Source organism: Tamandua tetradactyla, chromosome 9 (assembly GCF_023851605.1).
Source record: "Tamandua tetradactyla isolate mTamTet1 chromosome 9, mTamTet1.pri, whole genome shotgun sequence".
Taxonomy (NCBI): Eukaryota; Metazoa; Chordata; class Mammalia; order Pilosa; family Myrmecophagidae; genus Tamandua; species Tamandua tetradactyla.
Window position 1 is genome coordinate 63959610 of NC_135335.1, and position 19408 is coordinate 63979017.

A 19408-nucleotide genomic window follows, 5' to 3' on the forward strand; every position below is an offset into this window, starting at 1 on the left:
ACCTTCTAGTTGACTGAGATGGCTCCTAATGTTGGTTTTGTGATTTTAAGCTCATCTATTCTCACCCTATCACTGGTGGGCTTTGGTCATTGGAATAAGAAGTGAATGATCCCCCCACCAAAAAAAAAAAAGTGAATGATCCCAAAGCCAAGGAAATAGCAAAAACAGAAACAAAACAAAACAAGAACAATGAAACAAACCCCAGGGTGTATGGCTTAATAAATTTGCTGATTTACCCATTTGAGGACTTAATCTTCATCTTTGCACAGGGGTTCTATCCTGTAGGGTAATGAAAAACTTGGCTAGTCTTTGTTCCCAGTTCCTGGGGACATATCTTTGGACTCTCCCATGATAGGAGTATCTTTTGTTATACATGGTGGGCTTGAGACCTCACCAGAGTGTTCAAAAGCTAAGGAGATGACAGAGAGGGGCCAGGCACGCCTGCAGCCTTAGGGTGGGGGTGGCTAGCCAAACCAGAAAGGGGATTGGGCCTTAGAGGTACCACATGTCAGCCTGACCTCCCTGACCTCTGGAAGGGAAAAGGGGGCTGGAGATGGAGTTCAACTACCGGGGTGCGGATTCTATCAATCAGCACTGCTTAGTGAAACCTCCAGGACTGAAAAGATACAACACTGAGTCAGGCGGTGCTGCATCTTGACTCCACATGGAAGTATGCGTTTGGTTTTGGCTTCTGCTTAATTGTGCATCCTTTTACTGTAATAAAACTCTAATTATAAGTATAGTGCTTTCAGTGAGTTCTGTGAGTTGTTCCAGTGAATTACTGAAACTGAGGGGTATGGGAACCTCAGATTTGTAGCCAATTGGTCCAAAGTGTGGGTAACTTGGCCCTGAACTTGTGCCAAGTGCCTGCAGGGCAATCTTGTAGGGCATCATCCTTAACCTGTGGAGTCTGGCCTGTCTCCAGGGAGTTGAGTCAGACCCTATTTGAATTCAGGTACTGCAGTATTTACAGTTGGTGACTGAAGTTTTGGCAGACTTGACTTTGATGGCAGAGCACTTAGAGAGGAGGAATGGGGCTACAACATGCAGATAAAAGAAACCATGTCCAAATTATCTTGCTGTTTTGTTGCTGTGGCCACAATCTTACTGCTCTACTGCAATTACTGAAAACCTCAGCGTGTGTTACAATAAACTGCATTATACAATTAGACATTTTACTTGGTGCAGCCCTGACTGCCAAGTGTTTCATGTATGTTTTCTCAACCAGTAGCTAAGCAATTTGGGGGCAGGAACCATGTCAAATAGGGCTACGCTTCTCTTGCTCAAAGCTCACTTTACTGACGTTAACTCTAGAAGCTGGCTCACTACAACAGAAACACAATTAGTGCAGGGCGGTGAAACAAGTGTCCAAAAGTGCATATGTTTTCCCAGAGGAGACCTCTAGAATTACTTACTCTTAATCTTCCAAAGAATTGTAATGAATTTTAGTTTCCCAGGCCCAGAGCAGATCTGAAGCAGAAAATTAAAAGGTGCTCAATACATAACAGCCATTTTTATTGTTGTTTTTGTCATTATTATTGAAGTGGTTAAGTAGGCACACTGATCAGCCATAAGAGGGAACTGACAGTCAGCCACTAATGAATAGAAAAACAATGGTGAGCATTAACTAAAAAAAAAAAAAAAAAAAAAAAAAAGACCAAAAAATCCCACTACACATCTAAGAGTGTCAAAAATGCATAGGACTGAGGTCAACAGTCTGCAGTACTCAGGAGGGCTGTCCAGAAACAGTTCTGGTTGGTTAATACCAAGCTGTTTATAAGGGATTTTGAATATCTCCTGTCAACAGATATCCCTGATTTCCCAGGACAGCAAAGGCCATTCACAAGCCACCAAAAAACATTGAATTATGGTCTGCATACTATATTTATTTAATAAGGGAGAGAAATGTACACTGTAGATTAGACTGAAACAAGAAAAGTATTCATACTAAAGAGAGAGAGAGAGGGAAAAAAGATGATTTGTACTTAAAGGGTGATCTTGAGTTATTAAGAAAATTCACTCACGTGGTTAGCTCATATCTAGATGCTGCATAAAATAGGGTTTTCTGTAATACAATTGCATCTCCACAGCAACTAACGTCAGTGGTGTTCAGATAATCCCTGATTGATTTATTTTTAATGTAGACATCACCCAATTCACAATGGCGTGGAGTACTGTTGATTCAGATTCACATGGTACATTAAAGGAATGATTCTCCATTCCTGATCTCTCCTTTCTCATATGACTTCCCCACTGCCCCACAGCAAAGACGAAAGAAAAGACATGGAAGCCAAATTACTTACCACTGGTATAAAACCGCACTTGTCACAACTAAAAAGTGTTACAGTACTATGAACATTACTTAAAAACTGCTTTTTAAAGGGTCTGATCTATAATTAGAGAGAGAATCAGATGCTGTCTCACTGTATGAAGCATTTGATTCTTTTTTAAAAGATATGCTTGGAAAGAAGTTACAGTGGCAAAGTAGTATTTAAGCTGGTCTTCAAACCACTTCAAACCAATAAATAAATAATTGTGTAAACAAACCCAGGAAGGATTATACCTTTGTGGCTATAGAAACACTTGCTCACCTCTAGGTACACCTAAAGAGAATAGGGAAATGTGGCAGAGAAGTAAGTAACAATTGAACGAAGGAGGGTACAGTGTCCTTGACTAAATACAGACTGCAAAAAAGCGTGACCTCATTTTCTATGTATGAATGAAAACTGAAATGGCACCAAATTGTGACAAGCATAAAGCCCAAGGCAGTCAGAGAAAACACATTATCTACTTATTACACAAAGATGTTAATTGAAACCTCATATTGAGAAAAAACAAACAAAAAATCTCAGCATTTAACAATAGGGGAAAGGAAATTATAGCATTTGAAATCATACTTATATGCTTTTAAATGATATGGGAAAAATATTTCTGTGTTCTGTGAAAAAAAGATACAAAGCTGTTTGTGTATATGGCCTCAATTATGTTTAAAAAAATTGAGACTGGAAGGAGATACTCCCAAATATTAAAGTTTTCTCTTCAGCATGGAATTAAATATATTTTTATTTTCTTAAAAAAAAATTTCCAAACCTTAAATAATCAACATATGTAACTTTTACAATTAGGAAAAGCCAACATTATCGTGAAATTTATTCCACTAATACAGAATAGATTAGAGGAAAAAAAGTCTTCCCTAGAAAAGATAATTCCCTATTCTATCAGCAACAGTTACTTAGAAATTTAACTTTGGGATTTACATTTCTGTCTATGAGTACTTTACAATGTGGGCCATCAACAGACACTTTTATTATTAGTTAAGGCAAGTTCTTCCAACCTCAGTGACCTTGGCTGAAGAGTCTCTTCCCAGCAGTGACCAGCACAAAACACTACAACCCCAACTGTTTTATTCCTGTATCTCCTGGTCAAATGTAAAATTCTTTTTTGGATGTGTGTGTGTGTGTTTCTACTTTATCAGACCAGAAGGACAATTAGTCCTTTATTTGTTAAGCTATTTTCCCAGGTCTCCCTCTTTTTCCTATGTTGTGATTTGATTAATTTGAAACCCCTCTTATCCTGTGCAAGCCTAACTCTAGGCCCCAAGTTAGAAAGGGCTTCAGGGTGTGGCATCTTGGAGATCCTATTACACAGCTTACTCTAGTAATCGTGGCAATCCATATGCAAAACTCTTTATTTACAGATAAAAAGTGAAGGGGAAAAAAGGCCTGGGAATTTGAATTATCATACTCAACTCAACCAAATTCAGAGAATCATCAGGGCAATTTGAAATAACTAAAGTTAGTATTCAAGTGTGAAAAAGCAGATTATTTGGTACTAAACAATACATATTTCTTCTTAACGGAGAACTTCAACTTTCTTTTCTCATTCAAAGTCTTCACAGAAAAGTTGTTCTTAAGCACTAAGCATCTTACAGAAAAGTTTACTGATTTATTCTACATAACTTAGTGAATTTAGCTTTTAAGGAATTTGGAGACTTTGTGTCAAATTTAGTTTTAAATGGAAACAATAGTCCTCTGAACAAGGTGGGATCAATGGAGCTTGCAGATATTTTAAAAGAAATACACTGTTCAAATTATATCCTAGTATTCTCCTTATTTTCTTAATAGTCTGTATCTGCTCTCATGGTAAAGACTAAGCAGTTTCTAAATAATTTTATTGTGGGTATCAGCTCTTTCTCAGATTTCCTCTCCTCAGCCAACCTTGTGAAAATAAGATTTGGGGTTGATTAGTTTTCTGGATAATTCAGGAACTTCTTGGTCATATAAGAGGGGAGACTGGGGCTCCTCATGATTGTCCCATGTCTTTTGAGGCTATAAAATGCAAAATATGACAGCTAAGATTTAATCAGACCTAGGCTGGGAATCAGAAAAGCTGAAACTTATTTCAAAGTTTCTCAGAACTCCTGGGCAGATCTCGGTGAATAAGGCTGACTGGAGGAGGCAGACCACAGAATGGTTAAGAGGCAGGAGGTTGTGGACTTGAACTCTAGCTCTGCCATTTATTACCTCTGTGATCTTGGGCAACTGAATTAACACATTTAGGCCTCTGGTTCTTTCCTCATACATAAATTATGCCGAGATATTATAAGTAGAGTACATGCTCAATGAATAGAAGCTATTAACACTTTTTATTATCCATCTTTAAAAATGGAGATAAAAAAATAATTCTAGATATACTATAATTATCGTAAGGCATTTTGATAAACATTCTATCTACATTCCATGATTCACAAACACTATTCTAGTTTCTGCAATGATAGATGTATTTCCAATCTTTTCTATGGTACCAGGGTTAAATATAAAAAGAAGGTTATTGTATTCCATATAGCTTTTTTTCACTGAAGAATTCAACTCTTCTTTCTCCTACCCCTCATAAATTACCACCATCACCAAAACTGGAAAATAAATGTGATAATAGGTTTTGCTAGCCTTGTTAGAATAAATACCCCATAATATCTGGACTTTCTCCCTGACAGAGCTACAAAATGACAGGGGACTCTATATATAGCAGATTATATTCATGGAGACTATTAGGAGGCTCTGCATGGATTGTAAAATGCTTCTTCTTCCTTAGCTCCCTCCCCTCATTCCCCAACTAAGAGCTCTGGGATAATTAATATGCAATTCTTTCACCGAGTCACATATTTGCAGCCCATTCAGATTTCAGGGGAATCTTGTATACAGCTGGATTTCCATTTTTAAAGTTTTGTCTACATTTTCTAAAGAAACCACAATCTGAGATGTTTATAATCATAAAAAACCTCATCTACGAAACACAGAATGATTTTACTCTCCTTGTGTTCTTTATAACTCAGAGACTTAGCAGCTGATGAGATGTTTTATTTTTCAATTTTGCAGCGTTTGATCATCCCCAAAGCATGCAAGCAGGAGGCTGCCTTTACCTTTGCACTCCAGTATACCTATCCCTCTAGGATTAGTACATTCCTGAAATAGAAATCTGCATTCATTCTCGGCAAGGTGTAATACACCTGCACACCCTGAAAGAAGAATGGGGGGGGGGGCATTTGTGTGTCTTTCTGTCTAGAACTTGATGAAAACTCATGTTAGGAGCTGCATATTTTCAGATGTCTAACATAGACATTCTTTTACAAATAGGTTTAATTCACCCCTCTTTATTGTGTTTCTAAGCACCTGGGGTAAAATGCTCTTCTATTCATTACCCGCATATGGCCAGGTCACTCTTTAGCCCACGCTGTAGTTCTTTCTCTGTAGTAGAAGACTGAGAAAGAGCAAGTCAGTCCTGTTCTTCTCACCTAGTACCATTTTGCAAAAACAATTATCACTTCATGCCAGAAGGCAAAGCAAAGTTTTGGGAAATGATATATTTCTTCCCTCTATGTCTATACCCTCAGCTCCAAGATAAAATATCTCCTCCATCAGGCAGCCTATAACCTCATAAATAAACTTGCATTTAAGGGATAAAGACCTCAAGCCAACACTTGTTGAAAAAATTTCTGCACACAAAAAAAGACAGCTCTCCTAGTACTTGGCCTACATCTCCTAAGATAATGGGGTTAGCAACATTTGAAGGATGAGTCTGAATTTTAGTCTTTCTAGGATAATCCATACGTATGTTTGTCTCGTATGTGTGGCCTTCTTTCTGTGGCCTCAGGAGATCTTTCCTTATATTATAAACAAACCCTTAGTTACATCAGCCTTTTACTAAATCAAGGCAAATGTGAGGCAATAATGTGTTAAGCTTCAGGTGATTTAACTATGACAAAGACCACTCTCATTTTCTACAGTTATTCCTACAAGAATATTTCTCTTTCTCTCATATACAGTTCAGGGAGAAGTGATCAGGTGAGCTGCCTAGGCTTTCTGACAAACCTTTTGGAGCAGCTCCAAGAAGCTGAGCCTTAAAATAGTAAAGGGTTCAGCACTTGATTCATCTGAAAATCTGCAATGTAGTAAATTCAGATCTAAAAACTTTCCCACAGATTATAAGAAATGCCCCAAATCACCAGTTAATTATGGAAGAAAGGAAGGAGAAGAGATGGGGCAGCAGAGGACAAACCCTTGGGGTATTCCTTGTGATGTTCAGCTAGGGCAGCGTGTAGGGAAACAAGCACATACTCAGCAGCAGCAAGTTTTCAACAGAAAAATGCAAAATTTTAACAAACGAAATTAGCTGGCTTAATAGGCAAAGATCTCTGAATAATATGTGCTACTGTGAACACCGATCAGCAATGAAATTCAAAGTAAAAAGTAGCTCACAGTCGAGGCTAAGTATTAGAAAGCTGAGAGCTTATGCAGTTGCAATCAATCAAAAGTTCAGTGCAGAGAGACAAATGCAAGCAGATATTGCTCAAATGGGGGAATAGGACAAATTCCTGATTTATAATGCCTTCTGAAAAACTGTTTTGTTTTTTTTAAAAAAACTAAACGTGTAACAAAATAGGCGCATTTATCTAAAAAGATCCTGTGAAGTCTCTTAACTTAAAAGGAAAAAAGGAATAGAGAAGGTGGCCCAGCACCAGAAGCGTTGCTCCTGGCACGGCCCTGGCCGTTTGCCCGTCAAGGTGGCATGCTATTGTCCCCATAAATCGTCTGCCAGGCCTTACAATGCAACTGCACCCGGGTGGAGGCCTGCGAAAACGGTCCCCACAGGCAAAGTGCACGGGTACTAGTGCCCCGCTGCTCCAGAGCCTGCAGCGCTGGATTTGCAATGACGCCACATGGACAGAAATGAGGCAAAACATGAAAATAGAAACAGGGCAAAGAGGCATCACAAACAGATATGTGTTCCTCTTCTTCAATGGTCCAAGGGGGGAAAAAAGAAGAAGAAGAAAAGGAAATCCCAAACGAGATAACCAGTGGTTAGCTCATCAGGACAGGTTTGGGACACGCCTAGTTCATACCTGGGCTACAGAACAAATTCTAAGAATATAGAAGTACCTGGGAAATCAAACTGGATACATTATAATACAAAATCTCCCACGCCCCAAACCATAACCATCACCACCAACCATGGATCAATAAAAACCCAGCCTGAGCTATTATAAACTGCATTTTAGTTACAGACCCGAGGTTTACATAACCACAAATTGCATAATACTCTCCCGTGCACTAAAAACCCCTCTGTAGGTGAAGCTCCGCTCATCCCGTATTTTCATTTTGCGGAAGAACTAGAAAAGTCTGCTGAATAATTAAGGGAAAGGCTGGGGGCAGGAATAGGGTGCTGGAAAAGTCACCCTGGCAAGCGGCAAACCCAATCCAATGTTCCAGGACAAAAAGGGACTCGGAGCAGGTGACTCTCGTCTGCCCCCATTCCCCGGCCGCCCGCGCGTCCAAGGCCGGGGAGGAGCGAGAGGGGCGCGGGGTGCGGGGCGCGGGCCGGGGCTTACCTGCTCCCCGAAATCGATGGCTATGTTGGTGATGCCCAGGGGCACCAGGAACCGGATCAGGGGCCAATAGTGCGTGAGCGCCGGGAATTTCACCATAGTCCCCGCCGTGGGCTGACCCCACACACATCTGCCGCCGCGAGGGGACTCTGCAGGGAGATGAGCGCCGAGCGCGGCGAGCGGGGTCGCGGGCTGACAGAGGCCGCGGCCGGCGGGGCCTCAGGGCGGCGGCGGCGGCTCCTCCTGGCGGCGGCGGCGGCGCCCTCTCGAAGCGCTGCTGCTCTAGCAGGAGATCCGCAAGCTTAAGTCCATCCCTGCTGCCCTCCCACACAACAAAGATCTGCAGGGGAAAAAAAGAGGAGGGCCGGCGGCGGCGACGGCGGCGGCGGCGACAGCAGAAGGGACTGCTGACAGCGGCTCCATTATAAGCGCTCTGGGGCCCGGAAATAAATAAATAACCGCGCGCACGAGGCGCCGCTGCCGCCGCCGCCGCCACCGCGCGCAGGAAATCAGGGGCGGGCGCGGAGGCGCGGACACCGCTGGCGGGCCCCGCGGGCTGGGGAGGGGGCCGGGCGGGCCTCTCCCTCCTTCCCTCCGCGGCCGTCTCAACTCGGCGCGGCCGCGGGGGGCGCTGCGAAGCACTGGCCGCAGGCTGTATCCCGTCATCGCCGCCGCCGAGGCCGGGGGCGCGCGGGTGGGAGCCGCCGAGGTCTGCAGCTAGCCGAGGTGGGGGCGGGCCTGAAGGGTAACAGGACACTGGGGGAGGCGCAGGGCACCGGCCTGCGGGGCGGCGGGGCCTGGGGCTGTGGCGGGGCCCGGGGAGCGCCGCAGGCCCCGGGGCCTGTGGGGGCGGTGGGTTCTGAGGGGCAGCGGAGGGAAGACGGCCCTAGCGACCTCGAGGTCACCGGGCCGCCTTAGCTCCTTGGTCGGGCCTGTCACGGGAAGCCCCGCGGGGCCGAGGCCTGGGATCCCCGCGAGGCCGACTGCTCCGGGAGGACGGGGTCGCCTGGAAGACCTGGCGGTCTGGGCGGGCGTGGAGAGCGCGGACACGCGAGGAGGGCCTCGAGCCCGCTAGAGCGGGGAGGGAGCGGGCCTAATCCCACGGTGCCCGGCCTCGAGGCACGCGGAGACGCGCGACCCAGGCTCCTGCCCGGCGGGTGCTGGGGCCTGCTGCGGACCCACCTGGGGAACTGGGGGGCCTCGGGGGAGATGGGGGAGCCGCCCTGGGCCGGCAAGACGGGGAGGGAAGGTCGCCGCGAAGGGAGCATCTTCTTGGGTTTCCAGGGACAACGGCGGCCCGGGGAGCGGGGTGCGGAGGACCCGAGGACCGGTCCCCACAGGCTCGCAGGCCAGGCCCGGACCTGCTTCCAACAGAGGGTTTGCCAACAGTGAGGGAAATTTCTCAAGGCAATGCTCTGGTAAAACAAACAAAAATTAAAAACACAAGAAGCCTGTTGCATAAAAGGGAAAAAAAAGGTTTTTGTTTTATAATATTCTGTCCCAGTGAGTAGAGAGTAATTAATAATGCCGAGTGGTTATACCTAATACTTAAAAACAGTGTCCCTCCCTGCCCGCAGCGCTCTGTTGCAGGAGGGATCTGGTGACTGAAAAGGGCCTCAGGGGCAGGGCTGATTTCGTGTGGGGCCTTCGCTTAGGAGGGCCCATGCTTGGTTTAACACTCTGCTGTGGCCCTGTTAAAATTATTAATGCGTTTTGAACTTGAAAACCTGCCTTTTCGTTTGCCTCCTCAAATTGTGTGGCCAGTCCTCAGTGTGCGTTCACCCTCCTCACATCTTTTTAAGTTTAATAAGCATAATAATTTATCCTTAGAAGTAACAGAGTAATTTTGCGTCTAGGGATGAGCCTAATACCTTGTATTTAAACTAATAGTGAATTTAGGACCTCAATGTCTTGGCTTAAGGTAGTGCACAATTATTTTGAAACTATTAAATGCTTTCATATTTTATACCCTTTACCTTTTTAATTGCGCACAGTCTGAACAAAGCCTTGAGAAACAGAAGGCTAATCTACCTTTTAGCTCTGATGAAACCTTAAATTACATCCCCTATAATTAAAATGCAATGTGAGTAATTTATTGTGTCAAATGGTAATATTTAAAAAGATTTCCCAGCAAAACAAGAGGCCCTGTGTACAGAATTCTCCTCAATAGCAAGTCTCTGGAAGTTGTGTTTTTGTAGCGTTGATTCTTATTTTAAATATACTGAAGGAGCTTGTTATTTAAAGGAATTCGCTGGGAAAGAGTTCTTTCCTAAAGCAAATATCACCTCCTGTTTTATATATTCTGTTATTCTAAGTTTTCATAGGCTCGTTTTACTTAAAGCAGTCTCATGACACTGGCCCCTGGCTAGAATGTGACTTAATGAGGTCCTAGATCGATCCTCATCAAGCCCGGTTTGCTTTCCTTGGTCCCTGGACAGTGAAGGGCCACTTCCCAACTGCTGGCTGATGCAAATCCTAGAGAATCAATGAAAGTTCACCAACTTGTTTAGGTGTTCTAAAACTGTATTCTTTAATGAGTAATTGAACAGTGTCATCTTTGATTATGGAAGAGACATTTTTTAGATTTGAAAGGCCTACGAACTCCAAAACCACTATGGCTGCATGGAAGTGAATGAGACATTTAATAATTATTCTGTCAAAATATCAATCAGATAAAAGATTTCAAAAGGAATTTGGGCCTCTTTTTTGTTGTTGTTTTTTTAACTTGGTAAGTCATTTGAAAAGTTAACCCCAGAATGTAAGTGATGATAATGAGTAGCAGTTTTCTAAATTATCCACATACCAAGAAGAGATCGCGAAGTCATTTTAATTAGATTCAAAGGTGTTATCTTTTGGAGGGTGCAGCTTTATCTTCTATTTACAAAGTCTCTATGTTGTATTGGATTGCTTTTGGTCAAAGATCATGGTAAGAGTTGCAGACTTTGGAGTCAACAGTGTAAGAAAAGCGTATGTAAATATACAGGAAAATACTGGGAGAAAATATGTTCAACCATTAACAGTGGTTAGTTATCACTGCGGGGTGTGAACATGGGTGATTATTACTGTTCATTTGTACTTTTCTGTCTTTAACATAATGGGAATATAAAACAGTATAAAAAGAAACAAGATTTTAAAAACTGGTTACCGAACTTAATTGGAAGAACAATGGAAAAAGTTACACTTTCCAAGACAATTTTATAAATGACTGGTGATATGTTATTAGTTTTATGCCTAAAATTAACCTCAATTTTTTTTTTCATTTTTTTTTTAGAAATTTTTTTTATTAATCAAAAAAAGAAAAGAAATTAACACAACATTTAGAAATCATTCCATTCTACACATGCACTCAGTAATTCTTAGTATCATCACATAGATGTATGATCATCATTTCTTAGTACATTTGCATCGATTTAGGAAAAGAACTAGCAAAACAGCAGAAAAAGATATAGAATGTTAATATAGAGAAGAGAATTAAAATAATAATACTAATAAAAAATATATATATATATAAAGGAAAAAGAAAAAAAACAAAAACAAAAGATACAATCACACAAACAAACAAACAAAAAACCATATTTCAGGTGCAGCTTCATTCAGTATTCCAACCTAGTTACATTACACTTAGGTATTATTATGCTGTCCATTTTTGAGTTTTTGTATCTAGTCCTGTTGCACAGTCTGTATCCCTTCAGCTCCAATTACCCATTATCTTACCCTGTTTCTAACTCCTGCTGGTCTCTGTTACCAGTGATATATTCCAAGCTGATTCTCGAATGTCGGTTCACATCAGTGGGACCATACAGTATTTGTCCTTTAGTTTTTGGCTAGACTCACTCAGCATAATGTTCTCTAGGTCCATCCATGTTATTACATGCTTCATAAGTTTAGTCTGTCTTAAAGCTGCATAATATTCCATCATAGGTATACGCCACAGTTTGTTTAGCCACTCGTCTGTTGATGGACATTTTGGCTGTTTCCATCTCTTTGCAATTGTAGATAATGCTGCTGTAAACACTGCTGTGCAAATGTCCGTCTGTGTCTTTGCCCTTAAGTCCCTTGAGTAGATACCTAGCAGTGGTATTGCTGGGTCGTAATTCATTCTGCCATTCTATGTCTTTTGATTGGGAAATTCAGTCCATTAACTTTTAGTGTTATTACTGTTTGGATAATATTTTCCTCTAACATTTTGGCTTTTGTATTATATATATCATATCTGATTTTCCTTCTTTCTACACTTTACTCCATACCTCTCTCTTCTGTCTTTTCGTATCTGACTCTAGTGCTCCCTTTAGTATTTCTTGCAGAGCTGGTCTCTTGGTCACAAATTCTCTCAGTGACTTTTTGTCTGAGAATGTTTTAATTTCTCCTTCATTTTTGAAGGACAATTTTGCTGTATATAGGAGTCTTGGTTGGCAGTTTTTCTCTTTTAGTAATTTAAATATATCATCCCACTGTCTTCTAGCTTCCATGGTTTCTGCTGAGAAATCTACACATAGTCTTATTGGGTTTCCCTTGTATGTGACAGATTGTTTTTCTCTTGCTGCTTTCAAGATCCTCTCTTTCTCTTTGACCTCTGACATTCTAACTAGTAAATGTCTTGGAGAACGCCTATTTGGGTCTATTCTCTTTGGGGTGCGCTGCACTTCTTGGATCTGTAAATTTAGGTCTTTCATAAGAGTTGGGAAATTTTCAGTGATAATTTCTTCCATTAGTTTTTCTCCTCCTTTTCCCTTCTCTTCTCCTTCTGGGACACCCACAACACGTATATTTGTGCGCTTCATATTGTCATTCAGTTCCCTGATCCCCTGCTCAAGTTTTTCCATTCTTTTCCCTATAGTTTCTGTTTCTTTTTGGGATTCAGATGTTCCATCCTCCAGTTCACTAATTGTAGCTTCTGTCTCTTTAGATCTACCATTGTAGGTATCCATTGTTTTTTTCCATTTTTTCTTCTTTGTCCTTCACTCCCATAAGTTCTGTGATTTGTTTTTTCAGATTTTCTATTTCTTCTTTTTGTTCAGCCCATGTCTTCTTCATGTCCTCCCTCAATTTATTGATTTGGTTTTTGAAGAGTTTTTCCATTTCTGTTCGTATATTCAGCATTAGTTGTCTCAGCTCCTGTATCTCATTTGAACTATTGGTTTGTTCCTTTGCCTGGGCCATATCTTCAATTTTCCGAGCATCATCCATTATTTTCTGCTGGTGTCTGGGCATTTGATCAGATTTCTCTGGGTGTGGGACCCAGCTGGTTGAAAGGTTTTTCTGTGAAATCTCTGGGCTCTGTTTTTCTTTTCCTGCCCAGTAGGTGGCGCTCGTGGCGCTCGTCTGTCTGCGGGGCCCACCAGTAAAAGATGCTCTGGCTCCTTTAACTCGCCAATCCGAATCTCGCAGTCGGCCCGGGAAACCGCGCGTGGAGGCGGGGGTTGCTGGCCGCCGTGGCTTGGGGGAGTGCCGGTCCAAATTGCCCAGCTGGCCCGAGACGCCAAGCGTGGTGGGAGGGCCCCGCTATCCAATATTCCCAGTCAGACCGGGGAGCCACGTGTGTGGAGGGGACCCCAGTCGCCAGCCACCCTGGCCGAGAAAACGCGCGCCCCTCGGGTATCTCACCGCAGCGGATTCTCCCTGCCCGTTCAGCCGTTCCAGAATGGGGTACGCTGTCTTTTTGGTCTCTGTCGTGACTCCGGGAGCTGTTTCGTATTGTTTCTGTTTCTTTAGTTGCTTTTCTGGAGGAGGAACTAAGACCCGCGCGTCTTACTAAGCCGCCATCTTCTCCGGAAGTCTAACCTCAATTTTTGAAGCAGTTCACCCAAAAAGAAAGACTAAAAGTTACATATGTGTCTGAATTACTTTTTTTTCTGCAATTGTTCCTAAATGAATATGTCCATGAAGAGTACCTGTTGCAAAGGGCAGAATAAAAAATCATATTCATGTTCATCTAGTTCTAGAACTCTGTAAATCAGGCTTCTTTTACACAAGGAACCTAATGGTTTCAGATGGGGATTGCAGCAATGGCCACGGTCAGGAAATAGACGCCATTAAGATTCTGTAAAGGTGACCCTGTAGAGTTATCTACATTGGTCATGCATAATTATCCTACATCAAGTATTTAATGTAAACAAGTTATTAAACCAGATAGTTATGATGAAAGGTCTAATCCTGGAAATTGTGCCTAGTTTTGAAATGAGCATTAATTCCCCCCCCAATAGAACTGACCAGATAAAAATTCAAACCTTACAATTCCACGTTGAACCTACTGTAATTTTAGTATATGGTTCTTTGGGGATATTGGGAGGAGAAATCTCAGTTTGTAGCCTCTTTGTGTTTGTATAGCACATCAGACTGTTGGAAAAGTCATAATTTCAACCCAGATCCCAGTTTTTGGCGAACAAAAAGAGAGGCTGTTTTCCTACCTCCTCCATCCCCACCCCAGCCCCATCACCAGCTACAAATTTAGTTTTGCCATCTTTGTCATTCCAGCCCAAAACTTGCTTATGATTTGCTTGGACTAATCATCAAATCCAGTCTTCATACTCTTAGAACATTCCAACAGTTAGAGATAGGAGGTAAATGGCATGGGTAAATTATCAACAAATTGAATATTTGCTATAGATAAGACAGAATTAGCAAGTTAAGTTCTGCCAAGAAGAGTTATAGTTCTCTCTTTGAATGACCCCTTTAATAATGTTTTTAAAAGGACCACATAGATCCTGTTAAATGTTTTGATGGTAAAAGGAATGGAGAAGATTTCTGTATATTGATATGAAGTGACTTGCAGAGTACTTTGTAAGTGGAAAAAACAAGGTGCCAAAAAATAAAATCGCATGCTACCTTTTTTGGATTAAAAGGAGGAAATGTGTGTGTGTGTGTGTGCGTGTGTGTGTGTGTGTGTGTATGTGTGTGTGTGTATGCATGTACCTATGCGTTTGCATATATTTGCAAAAAGACACTGGAAGGATAAACCAAAAGTTAATTCAAATGTTTATCTGTGGGGAAGGAAGAGAACAGTGTGGAGGGGATAGGGATGGAAGCAAGGTTTCTATGAATGTACCTTATTATCTAATTTTGACCTTGGAAATATTAATGTTTTACATATACTGAAAAACAAAATTAAAAGAGAAAAAGTTATGGACAGCAGACAGAAATGTCATGCACGTTTCTTTCTTATCTATTTTCCTTTTACTCTGAGAAAAAGGTTTGAGGCAGCTTCAATCAGAGCACAGATGTACACCTTATGAACTTTCATGAATTTTTATTTTTCTATAATTGCTAGAGAATGAAACATTCTGGAAGCCTGTTTTTACCTTGTGGCACTGTGTATTGGTAGTTTGAATTATGTACCCCAACAAAGACATGTTGCTCTTCATCCACAGTCCTGTGGATGTGAAACTATTTGTAAATAGGACCTTTTGAAGATGTTCTTTTCAGTTAAGGTGTGGACAACTGAATCAGGGTGGGCCTTAATTCATATTAGTGGAGGCCTTATAAAGAGAAGAAACTGGAAGCCAGAAGTCAGAGAACACTGGAAGTTTACGGAAACCTGATGAGATTGCCATGTGGTGGGAGGCAGACATACAAACCAAGGAACCTGAGGACTGCAGCAGGCCAGCACAGAATGCTAAAAACTTCAGGGAGCCCTGACAAAACCTTGAGTTTGGACCTCTAGCTTTCTAGCTTTGATGGTTAAATTCATGTGTCAACTTGGTCAGGTTTAAGTGTCCATTTGTTTGGTCAAGCAAGCAAGGTGTTACTGTAAGGGCATTTTGTGGTCTTAAATCATGAGTAAATTTGTTGCATCTATAACCGATTATATCTAGAATCAGCTCAGAGAAGTCCCATCCAATCTGTTGAAGGCTTTAAAAGGAGAAGTGATGATTTCAGCAGTCAAGAAGAGAGAATTTCCATCTCTACTTCAGTCAGCCAACTTGATTAATTCTCCTGGAGAACTAATCATACACCTTCATCAGTGTTCCCAGCTTGAGCCTGCCCTAAGAATTTGGACTGTGCATCTGCACAGACTTGTGAGACATATCATATAAAAATATTTACAGATCTCTATATTTACAGATCTCTCCTGTTGCTTCTTTCCCTAGAGACCCCTGACTAATAAACCTTCCACACTGGAAATTCAGTAAATTTCTGATGTTAAGCCAACACATCATGTGGTGTTTGCCATAGCAAGATAGCAAACTAAATCTAAGTATTAAGTCAGTCCTACTTCTTAAATGTAAACCACATAATCAATTGCCTACAAAGAAAGTAAGTTTGGGGATGAATTTTGCCCATGCCACCCAAAAATGTTTTCACCCACACCAATTGACTTGAGATTCTAGGAGTAATGCATTTTATATAGATGAGCACATTTGATGATTTGATGACATATTTGGCTCATTACAGTGAAACACAAATGGTAAGTAAATGTGTTATTCATCCTAGATCCACATAATGTTAGGTCTGTTAATTCTTAATGAATAAAATGCAATGGAGAGAAGTAACTAATTAAAATGTTCCTACTACTATTGTTTGCCTTCTCTTCCTTCAACTTCTGCTTTTGCTTATCTTATTTAAATGATCAAAATAACATAAAATGACTGGTTAAATATTTAATTATTTGAATTGTTGTTCTTTCTTTTTATCCAAGGCCTATTTATTTTTTAAGCCTTTTTTTTTTAAATAGGCTGTCTTTGGTAAAGATTTTCTGTGTAATTCTAGTTCGTTTTGATCATTTCTCTTCCTTTTTAGATTTTGACAATCAGAGTCAGTGCTGCCTTAATCTCGATTTCTAGTGCACACATCTAGTATCTACCACAAAATGTTAAATTTCCTGTTTAAATACCATTACATCTCCCTTTATCACCTCTACCTCTAGGACAATAATAGGTACTAATGTTACTTTTTAAAATGCATTTTTCATACTTTAAAAAATGTTTTTATGTTTTATCTTCAAGTTTACAAATATGCTGTCCTTTCCATGATACTCTTAATACTGACTGCACATTTTAGTATTTTGATAATATGGAAATAAGATTCTCTAGCTTCTTAGACTTTGCTATTCAAGAGAAAACATAGACAAACACTGATTCTTTTATTGTTAACTGTGTTTTAATTGAGTTTATTTTCCCTTTTCAAAGTACTAGTAATAAAATTGGAATAGGTAACAACCATCAAATGAGTAGTGAAATACTACCTTTACCTTTAGTGTGTAATTTATCCATAAATTCCTACACCCCCACCAGAGCATTTCAGTCTGAAAAAATGTTTCTGACTTCAAAATTTTATCCATCTCCTTATTACCTGATATTTCTTGTGACTCAATGAATTGGTTGGTTAGCAAAGGCGCTGTTTTAGTTTCCCAACAACTAAAACAAATACCATAAAGTGGGGTGACTTTCACAAGGGGAATATATTGACTTATGGTTTTGAGGCTAGGAGATACCCAAAATCAAGGTCCAAGCAAAGCGATGCTTTCTCTCTGAAGAATGTGGCATTCTGGGGTTGGCTCCCATGAACCTTGGTCCTCAGCTTTTCTGTCAAGGGGCAGTGCACATTGTGATGTCTTCTCCTTTCTCCAGGTCCTCCTTTCTTCTGGTTTCTTGTTCCAGTGGCTTCTCTTCCTGTGTGCAATTTCCTTTCTTTATAAAGACTTCACCTTCATTCAGTTTGGGCACACCTTAACTAATAATCATCAAGGTCCTGTTTCCAAATGGGTTCACACCAGCAGGAATAGGTCCAGCTGGGGGACATGATTCAATCCCCAACAGGTGCTGATGAAACCAATGTTATTTTTGTCTCTATCTAGTTCAATTAACTTTGTTTCAATTAATTTCAGCAGCCTCTTTTGAGTGCATGTCGTGTCCCAGGCATGGTGATATGTGCTAGATTATAATATGAACAATTACTGCAATCTATGTTTGAACATAAAATATACCCAATTAGTTTATTTTTTGATTCTTTGTCTCCCATTGTTATATTACTAATAATGGCTAATGTATATTGAATACTAACTGTATGCCAAACACTGTGCTAGATACTTTATATACCTCATCTCAACATGATCTTGTGAATTTACTAGTATTTTTATCTACCCCCAACTCCAAGAAGAAAATGAGGCATAAAGAAGGTTAAGCAGGTTGTTCAAGGCCTCGCAACTAATAAGCAGCACAATGGTGCTCCAGCCCAGACATGTGTGACTTAAAAGATATTAATCAGCATCCCGGGGCTTCTTAAACTTTAATATGCTTAAAATATAGACACTCAGTCCCTAGTTGGAGATTCTGGTTTACACTGAAGAATAGGCATAGGTCCTGGGGGGCTGCATTTCAACAAGCACTGAGGTCTGGCACTAACCTTCATAGATAATCTCATCTTTTGTCATATTAGGCAATATTCACCCTTTTGCCACCTAATGTAATGCGGGATTAGGGAGTAGGTATCTTTGGGTGCCATTATTCAGCCTACCACAAGCAGCTTCCTTAAAAATGTAAAGCAAAACAAGCAAAATTAACTTTAATAATGACTTTATTAAACCTAATGTATCCCAAATTGTACTATTTCGACATGCAATCACTGAAAAAAAAAATAGTTTATACTCACTCCTTTTTCTTGTTAAGTCTTCAAAGCCCAGTATGTATGCACTGGTTGCCTTTCTCTCTGCATCTGTGGACAGGAGTTCTTAGACTGGAGCACAGCTGCATACACCACAGGGTCATGCTCCAGCAGAGGGATCCCGCTCCCTTGGCATGCTCCCTTTTTATAGGGGAAGGGTGGCTTTTCCCAGAGGTATAAACATCTTGGCCTCAGAGGCCTGGATCATTGACTTTCAGGCCAGCTGTTTCAGGGAGGATTGGAGAAGACCAGCTGTTTGGTGACTGGAGATCTTGAAAACCTCTTATCCCATAGAAAGTTGGATTCAGGAGAAGCCCCTTCCTCTGGTGGTTGTGTGAGAGGGAGTGGGTGGGTAGGAAGGAATGGCCTGGAAGGACTCAGTCCTTCATTCTCCCACTACTTTGTTGCCAGGAAACCCAGGAAAGTATTTGTCCTGGGTTGAATAGTGCCCCTCCAAAGATATATCTACCCAGAACTTGTGAATGTGACCTTATCTGGAAAAAGGCAGATATAATTAAGATATGGATCTTGAGATAAAACCCTCCCAGATTAGGGTCGCCCTAAATCCAATGACAGGTGTCCTTATTAGAGAAGAAAAGGAGAGAGGTCATACAGAGGAAAGGATGATATGAAAGGAAGCAGGGACTGAAGTGATGCTTCTCCAAGCCAAGGAACACCAGGATTGCCGGCAGCCGCCAGAAGCTACGAGAGAGGCATGGAATGGATTCTCCACCAGGACCTTCTGAAGGAACCAACCTTGCTTACACCTTGATTTCAGACTCCTGGCCTTTAGGCCTGCAAGATAATAAATTTTTGTATTAAGTCACCTAGTCTGTGGTTCTTTGTTTCAGCAGACACGGGAAAATTAAAACATCCCCAAAGCCTTTCATCAGGTGGACCTACTCATCCCCACCAAGGATAAATGGT

General features: G+C 41.2%; 1 protein-coding gene and 1 long non-coding RNA gene across 6 annotated transcripts in view; one reads left to right on the forward strand and one right to left on the reverse strand.

Annotated features, from left to right (window-relative positions):
* ANKH (ANKH inorganic pyrophosphate transport regulator) overlaps nt 1-8099 on the reverse strand; it is a 151806-nt gene extending 143707 nt beyond the window's left edge. For 2 of the 4 annotated variants that reach the window (XM_077116866.1, XM_077116871.1), the window contains exon 1: nt 7886-8098. In XM_077116866.1, coding sequence (XP_076972981.1) covers nt 7886-7981 — 96 coding nt within the window. In that variant the 5' untranslated portion in view covers nt 7982-8098. Of the gene's footprint in view, nt 1-7885 lie in introns of all 4 variants that reach the window. The other 2 variants (XR_013157894.1, XM_077116868.1) reach the window with 2 other exon arrangements.
* Nucleotides 8100-8517: 418 nt separating this feature from the next.
* On the forward strand, nt 8518-15898 carry LOC143646134 (uncharacterized). Of its 2 annotated transcripts, none has more exons than XR_013157320.1 (3): nt 8518-8608; nt 14357-14442; nt 15694-15898. It is a non-coding gene; the product is annotated as an uncharacterized LOC143646134 (long non-coding RNA). The 2 variants fall into 2 exon arrangements; XR_013157321.1 differs by lacking the exon at nt 8518-8608 and adding an exon at nt 9181-9300.
* The last annotated feature ends 3510 nt before the right edge of the window (nt 15899-19408 follow it).